The sequence below is a fragment of the Nelumbo lutea genome, chromosome 1 (assembly GCF_056320005.1).
Source record: "Nelumbo lutea isolate HS-2025 chromosome 1, American lotus-T2T, whole genome shotgun sequence".
Lineage (NCBI taxonomy): Eukaryota > Viridiplantae > Streptophyta > Magnoliopsida > Proteales > Nelumbonaceae > Nelumbo > Nelumbo lutea.
In genome coordinates, this window is record NC_142684.1 from 16,846,535 (window position 1) to 16,860,886 (window position 14,352).

General features: G+C 35.1%; 1 protein-coding gene across 1 annotated transcript; it reads left to right on the forward strand.

The window, feature by feature from the left end:
• Positions 1-4,653: 4,653 nt before the first annotated feature.
• Positions 4,654-10,895, forward strand: LOC148873724 (uncharacterized). Its single transcript, XM_088966311.1, has 8 exons — positions 4,654-5,004; positions 6,091-6,165; positions 7,269-7,658; positions 7,981-8,057; positions 8,152-8,188; positions 9,029-9,194; positions 9,320-9,782; positions 10,435-10,895. Exons 3-8 carry the CDS (start codon positions 7,331-7,333, stop codon positions 10,765-10,767), a joined length of 1,404 nt encoding a protein of 467 aa, XP_088822437.1. The 5' UTR covers positions 4,654-5,004; positions 6,091-6,165; positions 7,269-7,330; the 3' UTR covers positions 10,768-10,895.
• Positions 10,896-14,352: the final 3,457 nt, after the last annotated feature.

Below are 14,352 nucleotides of genomic sequence, written 5' to 3' on the forward strand. Positions count from 1 at the left end.
GAACTCGATTAAAACCGAGGTGAACCGAACTTTTTACAAATCGAACTTCTCTCATGACTCATGAAAAACTCGTCTCGTGACCACCCCTCAGTGAAACCATGTTGTAACGAGATTCCAAACTGTAGAGAGAGAAAACCTACCTTTAGAAATCACATTCCGAATAAGCTTGGGCTTGGGCAATAAACTGTGTCGAGCGACCCCCCAAGTTATCCCAGGGGAGGGCGACACGACCCGATATGACCCATTTTACACCTCTACTAGAGCTTGACCCAGCTCGGAACTCGATTAAAACCGAGGTGAACCGAACTTTTTACAAATCGAACTTCTCTCATGACTCATGAAAAACTCGTCTCGTGACCACCCCTCAGTGAAACCATGTTGTAACGAGATTCCAAACTGTAGAGAGAGAAAACCTACCTTTAGAAATCACATTCCGAATAAGCTTGGGCTTGGGCAATAAACTGTGTCGAGCGACCCCCCAAGTTATCCCAGGGGAGGGCGACACGACCCGATATGACCCATTTTACACCTCTACTAGAGCTTGACCCAGCTCGGAACTCGATTAAAACCGAGGTGAACCGAACTTTTTACAAATCGAACTTCTCTCATGACTCATGAAAAACTCGTCTCGTGACCACCCCTCAGTGAAACCATGTTGTAACGAGATTCCAAACTGTAGAGAGAGAAAACCTACCTTTAGAAATCACATTCCGAATAAGCTTGTCATCTTCATTATATATGGTGATGGCAATTTCTTTAGCAAAATCCATAATAAAATAAGGAAGGGTAGGTGTTAATTCAAAACACCAATTGCAGTTTCTACTTAAATTCTCCATTTGCTAAATTGTCCCACACGTTTTATTCCTTGCAAAAAGGTGCTGATAGTGGTACCTTCTACCCTTGTTCTTTGATAGAACACGGCTGATTGATCGATCCATGGGGTTGTTGGGATGGTGTAGCTGATTGAACCGACATATACATCTTTCTGATTAGACTACAAATTCACTTCTTTTCTTGGGTGGAGTATTAATTGTTGAAATCAAAGATTTTGCGAGGTTCAGCACGCCAGCTTTAACCAATCAACCAGAAACCCAAAATTTTCTCTTACCTGTGTTTACGTGTGGATCTGTTCTTAGTGACTATTTTCCATTTTCCCTTCCCCTCAATGTACAAAGGACACATGTGGTATATTGTGATTTTAATAATATGGATTCAATTTTATTCGATTATTGCCAATAACAACAATAATAGTAATAGTATTTGTTTTAATAGCACAGTTTTTAACTTTTTGGAATTAATGGTTCTTATTTAGACCCAAGAACACTTGAATTTATGTTTTTTAATCCTAAAACAAAATGGGGTTTTGTAATCAATAAGTTAGAACATCACTGCATGTTCCTATCAAGTATGAGTGTGAATAAAAGAATAGTTGTCTGAATCAAGGGCTTTGTTTGTGAGAGAATTTTTTGGAATCCTAAGCCATTAATTTAGCTTAAACCTCATATTAAATAATTTAATTACTAATAACTAACAAGAATTAACTTTTGTTAACAAGCACCCATGAGGGTGGAGTACAGGCACCCTTTACTACTGGTGGATACTCCATGAGTTTGTTGTTCAAGGTCTGGTCTTTTAGGCAGATAAGTACAAGGAAATGTCCCCGGAAAACATGGGCATGTGACAAACACAGAGAGATTCACCCACCAGGCCACCACACAGATATCTGATCTCTCCTTCTCTCTCTCTCAGCCCCACTCTCTCTCTCATCGCATTAAATGCCTACGTTCGCGGCGCCTCTTTTGCCAAAACAATTCAGAGCTTCGCGCCTGGAATATCAATCACCGATATGTGGAAACTCTCAAACCAAACTCACAAAAAATGAGAAATAAACAAAGAAACTATTTTCATCAACTGGGTCTCTCTCTTTCTTACCATACACATCCTATTCTACTATTTCTGCTTCTTTTTTTTAAGTACAGTTCCTTTGTTTTATTCAATCCCACTACAGTCCCCTCCTCCCTACTACATCTCAAGCTCCCTTCATAGGCTTATTTGTATGGATGGTCATAGACTGACTGGAGTGACTGAGAGTTGGGAATATTTGACCAGTTATTAGTAGTATTATCCCTTGTTCGAGCACCTGGTTTTGCCTTTTGAATCCTCCCTTAATTCCCATAGTGGTCCTGTGTTATTAGGTGCTTGATTTCATATGTGAAGAAGATTGATTGATAGAGTGGGGTCCTACTCTGTGTTGAACAAATGCCAAATACGAACTGGTTGGATTGATTCCAGCTACACCATTGACTGAGTAAAGCAAGGGCGTGACTGGCTTTGATTTGCCAGCGCCTTGTCTTTGAAATGGACGTTCCAGTGACTGATAACATGGTAGAATGGTCCCCTTGCTTAATTAAGTGAAATCTCCATCAGAATACATAGATGATAGGCTCATATAATTAATTAAGCTTGGGTATTTCTCTGATAAATGTAGGTGTGTATGTATATGATGCATATGTGGGACCGTCTAAAGATGAAGCTCCTTAATTATTTGTAGAATATAATGATCCCAACCGCTGGGGCCCATATGGGGCCCAATCAAGAAGAGTGTGCACCATTAATATACTTTAGATTTCTAATTAAGGCTGATAATTAATATCATAGACACAACTGATCAAACACATATATCCAAATTGCAAGTAAAGAAGTTTTCTAGCGATTGTGATTTATGGTGATGGAAGGCAAAAGAAATGAAATAAATTCTTTGCAAGATTTAGAAGAAATTTCAAATTTGTATATAATGAAATGTCAACTCCATGCACACACGAGAAGACAAAATACAAAGTATTTTCTTGGGGAGTATTGGTGGGGGAATTCCTCATTTTCTTAGCACACGAGACCCAAGTTCCTTATTTCCCACGTAGTCTTTCCATCAAAACTCTTATTTTAATCCTTGGAATATTTGTCCTCTTTGCTCTTTGGAATCTTTAAGGGGTTTTGTTTTAGTCTCTCACTTCTTTATTTCCATTATTCTCAGACAAACAATCAAACAAATCACAGTAATCGAGTCAATTTTGCGTGTCTTTAAGCCAAACCTAACCTCTTATTTAAATAATAAACCTCTAGTATCTTTTCCATTTTCAATACATGAAAACAAAGGAAAACAAAAAACCAAATGACCCTCTATTGAAGACAGCAAACAATTAATCAGAATTCTTTCTTCCAAGCCATGGAAAGTAAATCCCTGTATGACAGGGAAAATGATAGAGAAAAGAGACAACATAAGGGAATGATTAACTTATTAAAACAAAACTTGCATACTTCCTTTAGGGGTGGTATTTAGGAAGAGGCCTTGTCTTGAGCAGAGATTAGAATTCTTAGAATGGGATACTCATTTTGGAATTCCTCTTTTGGGAAGAATCTAAAAACCTGTGGATTTCCATCTTAATTCAGTCCACATATTAATCAAGAAGTGATATATAACCTTGTAGAAAATAAAGTATACATTTGTTGAGTTGTGCCTGAATTCTTGTTGCAGCCTACATCATGATCAACCAACATTTGTGAGGAAAAATTTGCAGGCAAAATTTCATTGAGGTATGTAGCTGATCAAAGGGTTTGGGCCACCATGCACAGATTTATAGGTCTCATCCTATATGTTATGTCGAGTTTTTTTTTTTTTTTTATGTATCTTTTGACTTGTCTTTATAGATAAAGCAAATTTGAGAATGAGAACTTGGGTGTATTAATGAGGTGTAGGGTTTTTTGGTGTGGGAGAGAAATTGGGTTTAGGTTTTCTTTTCTCTTTTTTATTTGCCAATTATTTTCAGATCTTGGATTTATTCTTTCACAACAACAGCTATATGAAATCAGATCAAGATCAAAGAACCCTATTAATAATGTTCACAAACTGACATGATGTTTCCTCCACACTTGTGGCTCATATGCAGCCATGCAGGTGGGGCCCCTCCAAAGTGCAGCTGCCGGGAAAGGATAAATCCTTCATCACATCTTGGAGGGTTGTAATTAACCATTCATAGATTCATTCAACTGGAAATGGATATATATATATATATCTATATATATAGTGCAACTTACAATTTCCTGCTTGGATGAATGAATCCCCCACCCCAACATACCATCAAGTGACAAAGCTTATTCCTGATCTGACCATTGAAAGTGAAATGAACTAAAAACAAAGAAAATTTAAAAAATTGCTGGAATAACAACAAGAACAAAGAGACAGGAAAACATATTATAAGCTGAAGTGATGATACATGCATATATATTGAGACGGGTCTACCTTTCTCACAGTAAAATTTTATCAGCTTAAACGTATTTGGAATATATTATAACAAACATATCGAATTTAATTCGATCATCTCTGTATATCAGTGAGTGCAAAAATTGGTCAAACCATGAGAGAGAGAGAGAGATCTACATAGACAACCTGTCAAAGAGAGATCGAAAGGAGAAAAGGCTCGAGAAGTCACATGATCTCCAACCGTCCACAAAAGGGTCGTCGTTTCTATAATTCTATATTGCTATTAACCATTACCGATATTTATACAGTATACAAAAAAAAAAAAGAACAAGTTGTGTCCGATCCTCATCTTCTATTTGAAAGTTTATATTAATATTTGTGCATGGAAATTAACCATGGAAAGGGAACCATTAATTTTTAAAACCCAAAAATTCTAAGAATATCTGCAATGTGATAACTACTGCCATGGAACTTGAATTCCACGGCTGGTTGAAAAAATGGGACAAGTACATTGAAATACATACACCAATGACTACCTATCAGTAACTCTCTCTCTCTCTTCTTCTTCTTCTTCTTCTCTCTCTCTCAACTGATCATTTGTTCAAGGATCGTCGTTTCTTTCTTTGTTTGAGTGGGTAATCCATGAACCAACATGTGAGCTCATGTTAGAATCTGATTTTACCGGCTATCTGCTTGAAAACCTGGACCGAGGAAGAAATGAGGTGCCTGCAGCAGCATAATCAATGGTAGGTATTGGGAGATGTTTCTTGATTTCTCTTCTTTTATATATGTATATAATATCACTCTTCTACTCCCCAGTTCCATTTTCCTTGTTTGGTTATCTTCCTTACGATACCTGATGATCATATATAGAAGATAATCAACTTGTTTATATCTGAGATAGGCCTTGTTTTTTCATATCGATTCCTCAAGTTTTTTCTTTTTTATTTTTCTCCTTCCTTCTTTGCAGCTACAAAAGAATTAATAACTAATCCTTCTTTATGTTAATTAATAGCTTATTGTTCGAAAGATCCACGTTCTTATAATGATTTTTTTTTCATTTTTGTAATCATCTCGAGCTAAATATCACCTTTCTAACTCGTATCCCATACCAGTTGAAGCTGTTCTATTCCTGAAAATCATTTTTGTTAAGCAGCGTTTTTCTCTTTATGTATGTTGATTAAGTCTGGTCTTTCAAGTTTCTCATGAAACCAGACCCCAGTGTTATAACAATTTCACATCCCCCTTCTCTCTCTCTCTCTCTCTCTCTCTCTCTCTCTCTCTCTCTCTCTCTCTCTCTCTCACATACACACACACACACACAATCATCATGTACTGGAGCACATCCTATGAGGGCTTGTTTTCATGTAATTTCACAGCTCATATTCATGCCTTCATGCTCTATCTTCATATCACGTTTCCCTCCAAATCACAAACACGTTGTTAATGACTTCTGAATAAGAAAAAAAGCTGTCAATCCATATATATGGCGACCTTACGAAAAGATAAAAATGAAAAGAAGAAGAAGAAACAGAAATTCCAGATTTCACTTCAATTAAGTTGTAATATAAATAGGAAAACGAGTGCGAGTTCTGTATGTGTATTAGCTTAGAACTTTCTGCACTAGGTAGTCGGAAGCCTAATTAAAAGAGAAGAATGGCTAGCCTAGCTGACTCATTTTTAGGTGAAGTTTGTTTTATACCTTGCTCATTTTCTTCTCCTTCTTCTTTTTTTAATCTCTGCTGTTGTATATTATGTTCTTGTTTTCTATGAAATATCAGTATTTAGATTTTGAAATAAAACTGAATTTTCCATTTCCAACAAATTCACAGAACGAATAAGCACACAATGAGCAGCAGAGCGAGACTCAGAAACTTCATGCGTTTAGCAAGCAATGACATAAACATGTAAGTCTTAACTTCATCACCCTCCTCACTACTTTTATCACTTAAGGAAATATTGCTGCTTCTTTTCAATTTCCACATTCATATTGATTCTGCAATAAACTAGGGAAAATTTCACACTGTGCTAATTAGGAGTTAGGAATTCCCTTTTTTTTTTTGGCATCATTAAATATGGCAATTGTTCATCTTAGGGCTCATGCCTCTCAGACTAGGAAAAATATGGCAATTGTTCATCATTAAATATGCACTTCTTGTTTTCTTTTGTTACAGTCTGAACATTGATCCATTGATCACCTGTTTTCACCATGTTTATGAATTATGACTTTACATATTGAGTGGTTTAAGTTATACAATAAAAAATGCACATTCCCCAAAGCCATTAAATTGTTTGGAGCCTTGTTAAGTGTGGTGTGGTTCCTCCTACCCCCAAATAAATAAAAAGGAAACAAATAAAATAGCTAGAAGGGGAAATCAAAGAAATTAACGGAGAGTGTCACTGGATCAAGTTATAGGTTGAACAGGAAACGGTGAATCTAGATTATCATGGTCTCTGGTACTACCCTACTATTGTAAATGACTGAGAAGGGGGGAAAATACTAATCCCATTTTAGGGTTTCAGACACGTTTTATGTACAAGGAATGTACAACGGCCCTTGTTGAGAAAGCTTGCAACGAAATTGCTAGGATTAATATAAGTTAATATTCCATTGTTCCATGTATATTCCTATAAACCGTAATTAAAAGGATATTAATTGAAGAAGATGGTTAATTAAAGTTTGAATGTTAACTAATTTTATTACAATCTGTACTTTTAGTTATTTGAATTGAAGTGAAATTGGGTAATGATAATTGTGTGCTTATGTTTTAGTACATTCATGTTTTTGCTCTTTAATTTAGTTATTTGTATCATTGATCTTCATCAATATCTAGAATATTTTTCATGAATTTAATTATTTAAACTCATTTCTTTTATTATATGCCCTTAAAATTTCTCACATGTTACACTTTTTATTGTCTTTTTATCTTCAATGGTTTGGGGTTTACATCTAAATTCATTCCTGACTTTCTCTTCTCTTCCCACCTCTCCACCTTGCTACTTTTATCAGCAAAGTAGCAACCATAGAAGAATATCAGTATTGGGGAGTTGCATAAAGGAGAGACAATCGATATGGTTGAGAGAGTGGAGATCCATGAAGTAGAAAGCACGTCTCCATTGTCCTCCCAAAAGTGTTCATCTTTTGACTTGAATGAAGAAGCCACCAGCGAGGAGGATGATAGTACGGCGGAGGTGGCCACTGTTACTTCTGAACTGGGGAATGGGACGGTGTCGACTGCGGCGGGGGATGACTCCACAGATAAAAACAGCACCACAGAGGACGGTGAACGAACAACTACGGTGAGGCAATATGTTCGATCAAAAATGCCTCGGCTCCGTTGGACTCCTGATCTCCATCTCTCTTTTGTGCAAGCTGTTGAAAAGCTTGGTGGGCAAGAAAGTAAGTTTAATTAGTAGTTTCCTTTCTTTTGGCTAGGGTGTCAATGGGTCGAACATTTCAAATCAAAATCAACGGATTAAAGGGACTAAATCTGATTTGGTCAGATTGAACCATATCCGGTCCAATTGACACCCCTAGGCCCTACTTTGGCCCCTTCAAATAAATATCTCATTTCCAACAAAAAGAATGAAGTCTCTCATTAAACTATATATTTTCATGAAAAATTTTTCTTTTCTGTAGAACTGAGCAAGCCAAATATTAATTCGTTAAACCTTCTTTCTAGCTAGTTTATTAATCTTGTTGCATGGATAAATGGCTGTAGGAGCAACTCCTAAATTAGTTCTTCAATTGATGAACGTAAGAGGACTAAGCATTGCTCATGTAAAAAGCCATTTGCAGGTAAAATTAAACGAAGTGCAGTTATGGTGCTCTAGATTTTCTTTGATCTCTTTCTTCAATGCCTAATGTTTGATAATGCTTTTTGCTGAAACAGATGTATCGAAGTAAAAAATTGGATGAGTCTGGGCAAGGTAGAACTATGCATCCTTCGCATACCTTCTCGCAGTTTACAGTTCCCTGTCTCATCGGCAATAGTCCTATTACATGTGAACCATGGGTTTAAAAACCCGACCCGGAACTGGAATTGTTTTGACCACCGGTTCCCGGGTCAAACAGTTTTTGGGTCCAAAACTGGACCTAGAGCCATGACTGGTTCCTGTGTTAAATGGTCTGACCATCCAGTCCGATCTGATTTTCAAAATCATGCTCTGAACATTATTATTATTATTATTATTATTATTATTATTATTATTATAGAATTAAAACCTATTAAGTGATTTCATCTAAGAGCTTAATAGCTTAAGTTTTTAGGTTTAATGGTTTCTTGAGATGGTATTAGAAATCTGTTTGATCAAATGGTCTGATATTCAATACTTGCTGCCCCATCATAATTAATTAATTTTTTAATGGCGGGCCTTTATTTGTCCACCCTTCAAGTCCAATAAGCTTTTGCATGAGAGGGCGTGCCATAGAATGATATCTCAATACCCAGAAAAAAGATTCAGAAAAAAAATATACTTATTTTTATTAATATGCTAATTATAAAATGATTAGTTCTTGAGGCTATTACTTATTAATACTTATTCTCTTCCATCTCTTTTTCTCTTTTCTGTTTTTTTATTAATTTTTTTTTCAAAAAAATCTATGATATCGGAAAAACATGATATCAGAAAAACCTTGACCAATCAAAACATCCTATAAATTTTGATGAATATGACCTGATTTATCACCCCTTTTATTTTCGATATCAATTCTGGTATCATAGTTGAAGCCAGATAATCTGACCTTTCTTTTTTTTTTTTTTTTTTCAGTTTTATCTGAAATGTTCTACCAAAGAAACAGTCCTTATCGACACTTCAAAATGGACAACCGAAGCATTCTCCTGGCCCGGAAAGCCCATGATTCTAATCCTTTTCAGTGTCTCTTCAAAGATTCCTTCTCACAACGGTCATACAGTTTTAAAGCCAACCCCTCGAGGTAAAGAATGTATACAATAGCATTAATAATAAACAATAGAAGGAAGAATTTTTCTTTTTTTTTTTTTTTTTGATACTCCGGTTTTTGATAAATTATTATTCTAATTCATTATTTTTTTTCTCCAGTTGCCCTTCTGATAGACATGAAGACTGGGCTTTCAATCGGCAGAGCTCGATGAGGCCAGTTTCATTATCAAGCAAAGATCAAGGCCAAGGACTATCCCAGCCATCGGTTTCGTATCTATCAAGTACAAGGGGTGTATTCACAGGAAATGGGCCCATTAGGCACAGCCAATTTCATGAAGAGAAGAGGTGGCCTCCACGTGGAATGATAAATAGCAACCAAAGAATAAAGGATAGAACAATTCCTGCAAATGTTGGTTGGGTTGGGACTAGCTCCCGACCTCCACCCGGCCAAATTCATTCTGGGCCCATGTGTTTTGATGTGGCCCACACCCTGCACCCTCCAGGATGGATTGCCAGCAGTACTGCTACCAACAAACAATTTCGTTCCTGCAGCATTCCTGATCCCTTAGTAATCTCTGGAAGCTTCCAAACAGAACTTGGTGGGACCCCATTTAGGCTTCAGGTAAAATCTTCTTAGGATATATAAAAGTGATGGTATTAGCTGAACGCAATGGCCATTCAGTATGTTGTGGAACCAATGGTTACACTCCACATCAGCCATAAAATATATGGGACTTACAACCATTCAGTCTTTCACTGTAGGCCTCATAAAATTTATGGGACCTACAACCATTCAAGGGTCCATATATATTTTATCACTGATGTAAGGCGTTATTATTCGTTACACAGCCTGCTATACGGCCATATTCAATTGATGGTATTGCATGTGCAAGAGCAAGTTTTACTTCACCCCATATTCAGTTGCACCCCATACTAGCATGCAAAGGCATATGGTGCAACTAACCAGTATGAAAGTGCTTTCAATGTATGGGCGAAAGTGCTTCTTAAGTCTGAACCATAGAATTTGAATTTGATTAAGATATATAATAACCCTCGAAAGCAGATGGGTTTGACTATGATACTATGATATTTGAAAAACTTCTGACCAATCAACTGGAATCATAAATGTAATAATCAATCAGGTGTTATTTACTAAAATTCATGAGTTGGTTTTGATTGGACAAAACTCTTTAGATACCATATCTTTCCGGCATCATAAATTTTTCTTTTTCTCTAATACTTCTCAAAAGTTGTGTTTCTTGCTTTAAATGCAGTTACAAAATCAACCCAAGCAAATAACTGAAAAGGAACAAGAGATAGAAGAGAATACAAATTCAAAGATGAAAGAGAAAGAAGGGCAGCCTAATTTGCAGCTGAGTTTGAGCCACAATTTAACATTTGAAAGAGAGAAGGGTTGTGAAAAAGCAAAAGAAATCAGTACAATGCTTTCTCTTTCTTTGTTCCCATCATCACCATCATCATCATCATCATCATCATCCTCCAGGCAACAAGTGCATCCCAGTGAAAAGCACATAGAGATTGCCCAAACCAAAACTTGGTGTTTACAAACAAATTGCAGCAAGGCCGCATTGGGGCTGAGTACTTAGGATCTGACCATGTCGACTAAGCATAGGAGTGAGATCTTGTAAGTACTTGTCTTAGAGGCCATAAGAACAACAATATTGTCTGCTGTTTACAATAATGGTGTATTGCCTTGTTATTATTAATTGTTCCTTTTTTCCCCCTCTTCTAGGTTTCTTATTGGTCCACTTAAAGCAATTTTTAAAAGATAATGCCATGCTTCACCAATTTTGGTCTTCTGATGATCTTAGGCTCAGTTTGAAAAGAATGCAAATTTGTGTTTGCACTCTTCTTAGACCGAGCTTTAAGTTCACAAAGCAAGTAGCTCCAATATAGACAGAAACTAGGGTCATGTAAATAGACATATATACCTGATAACTTGGAGACATTCAAATATATCTTTTTGCTGCAGCAGCTCTTAGTGCTAAGGCTAGCTAGCTGTTTGCCCAAGTAATCAATCTGTCTTGGGGTCCTTTTCATACTACACTCAAGGTTCAAAGTATTAGATACACATGAATATATATTCATGAGTATCAAACAAAAAAATTAAAATACTTTAACAAATCATAAAAATGCATCAATAACACTAAATATAATACCTCAATGAGGTATATATACATTAAATTAATATATTTTAATGGTTTTATGAGGAAATACATTGTAGTTAATTATAACTTCATTAAGAAAAACCTATGCTTAACTATAATTTATAAATTATAATTCTTAAGTTTTATAGGATGGGAAAAATCCAATTCTATCCAACATAAAACATGCACCGACACAACTTCTAAGTGAAAATATAATTAATACTTTTTTATTTTTTATTTTAAAATTTTATAAAAAATAAATAGACATTATACGATATATTCAAAAAATAGTTATTAAAGAAAAATTTTAAATTGCTCTATGGATATGATAGATTGTCCATAGAATTATAATATATTAAATTATTGTGATCAAATGATAAAATATAACTAATTATTATTTATCTTTTAATTATATAAATATAAAAAGATCAAAACAAATATTAAAGAAAAAATTTCAATTACTCTATGGATACGATGAATAAATCCATAGATCTTAAACATATTAAGTCTTTATAGGCAGAGAAAAAATTATATTTTCAAATTTTTTAATTTATATTTTCCCCACATATCTTCATAAAATTTCTATAGATCTACACATAACACAAAAAAAATATGATTTTTAAGATAAGAAATGTAGATCAACATAGATTAAAACATTTAAGAAAAAAAGAAATCACAAGATATTATAAAAATTGAAAAATCTTACCTATTTTTGTCATATTTTTTCAAAATTTGAAAAATCTTTAAAAAAATATTGTTTCATGCTTGCTTCTTGCAAATTTTTGCATATCTAGCACTTTAGGAATAAGGTTTGGAGTTTTAGAATCATTTGGGGGGTGAAAGAAGGCTTATTTTAGGGGAAAGAAGCTTGCTTTTTCGTTTTTTCTTTTTTTTTTTTTTAGTTTTTAGTTGCATATTTTTCATAACATATTAGTTGATATGCTACCAATACCCCCTGATACAATTTAATACAGTGGAAATTTGACGTATCATATCAAAATTTGAAACCTTCACACTAAGTGGCGCTTAGGTGGTTATTCTCCCTATTTTATTCCATATAAGAATAATGGCATTACACCATGTCAGCCCGTGATGAGATCCCTAATCTGTGCACTTATTTAAGACAAGAATTTCACAACATCTTTGACCTTTGGGGAATGTCTCCTTGACCTCCAAACAACTTCCTCATGTAAAAAGATGGTAGAAAAACTTAACCCTTGTTATAAAGAATATAGCATCCACCCTAAGTTTATGGGGTATATATATGCCTTTGGTATGTGGCCTATGTGGCTCAAGTCTAATGTGTACAAGCTTAAGTCCTTAGAGGTCAAATTGGACCCCTAGGTTGAAGTGGGTCGCTCGGGCAATGGTTTCAGGTCAAAGTGGAATTTGACCTTTGAGCCTGATTTTAACTTTCAGGTTGGAATGGATTAGACTCTTGGGATTAAGGTTGTATTTAGTATAATTGCTGTTTTTACAGGAAAGTATTTGGACTTTATCAATAATCACTTTCACTAAAAAATATAAGTATTGTATTGGGTGTAGGTATGTATAGTAAAAAGTTAAATTTGAATTGAATGGTTAGCCCATTCTAAAAAAAATTAAATAAAAAAATAACGGCCAAAACCATTTGAACGGTTAATCGCCTGGATGGTCGATGGTTTGCTGACCAAAATCAATGTTTTTTAAAGAAAATTCAGTTTTGGGGAAAATCGAAAACGGTCAAAAACCATTCAAATGGTTAATCGCCTGGATGGTCAACGGTTTGCTGACCAAAATCAATGGTTTTTAAAGAAAAATCAGTTTTGGGGAAAATCGAAACCGGTCACCTGACCGGTTTCTGATTTTTCCGGTCCGGTTTTGAAAACAATGGGAGAATGGACTGTACAGGTGATTAGTGCAAAAAACATCCTCAACAATCTGAAATAAAATTAAATGTTTTCACTAAAATCGGTCAAGTATCGGATTGAGAGGTTTAACGTACATGCAGTAGCAGTAAAGGAAGTGCTTTCTTATCTACAAAATCAGCTTTGATGCAACCTACTGGTGTAATGCTCTATATCTTGTTGCTAGTCCGGACTGTTCATAAGGGGGGCCAAGATGTTCAGTTTTGTACCGTGTCTGGCATACTTTAAAAAAGCTAATTTTGATGAATTTTATGATTCTAAGAATCACTTTTAAATTTGGATTTATCAAAATTATTAGAATTAATTCTAATTCTTTTTCCCACTTCAAAATTTGTTCTAAGAATTGATTATATAAAGCTAAAATAAAGGAAAAGGTAGGGAAAGGAAAAAAAAAAAAAGGTAAGAAAACTTTTACAAACCTTGTATATATTTCCTTACCTTTCCCTACTTTTTCCTTCAAACCAAACAGCCTAAATTTCCATTGCTGGAATGTGGCATGAGCATGGTCCCTAGAGGGTTGCAAGGGAGTGCAGTTGCAGAAGACATGAATTTGTTCATGACGATTCTTAGATGATTGAGGTTTCTTGTCAAATGGCTTCAGCAGGCCCATCCCTGTTTAAGCTATCTAGATTAACTATGCTGAATGGGATTATATATATATATATATATTCTAGATTCAGCAAATATTGGCATTGTAAGAACATAGACATCAAAATCACACCACAGATCCAGTTTAAACCATTTAGAATCAGAATCGAGTCAACCCAATCTGTTGATCAACCTGGGCCACTAAGCAATAAGTTAAAACAAAATATAAGTTATTCCTGAATCAAAGAGAAAATGGGAGGCCATCCATTCAAATTATGAAACAATCTCTCTCTCTCTCTGCCAAACAAGTAATGGGAACTATGGTTGTATGGTCCCTCTACGGAAGGGAATGAATCATATTTAGCACTCAATTTGAAGCATGATCTCAGATGATCCTCATTTCTTGCTATCTTAATGGGTGTTTAATTGATCAATTACATAATAAATCACACCTATATATATACTTTGAAAATGATTTTAAAGTTTCCACCAAAACTCTTACTTTTTTACTTGATTTTCTTCTTTTAAG

Bases quoted from the DNA above. Each gene is read 5' to 3' on its own strand.
- LOC148873724 (XM_088966311.1), top strand. From the start codon at position 7,331: ATGGTTGAGAGAGTGGAGATCCATGAAGTAGAAAGCACGTCTCCATTG. The intron at 8,189-9,028 runs GTAGAACTATGC...TTTTTTTTTCAG, and splicing joins ATTGGATGAGTCTGGGCAAG to TTTTATCTGAAATGTTCTAC. The intron at 9,195-9,319 runs GTAAAGAATGTA...TTTTTTCTCCAG, and splicing joins TTTAAAGCCAACCCCTCGAG to TTGCCCTTCTGATAGACATG.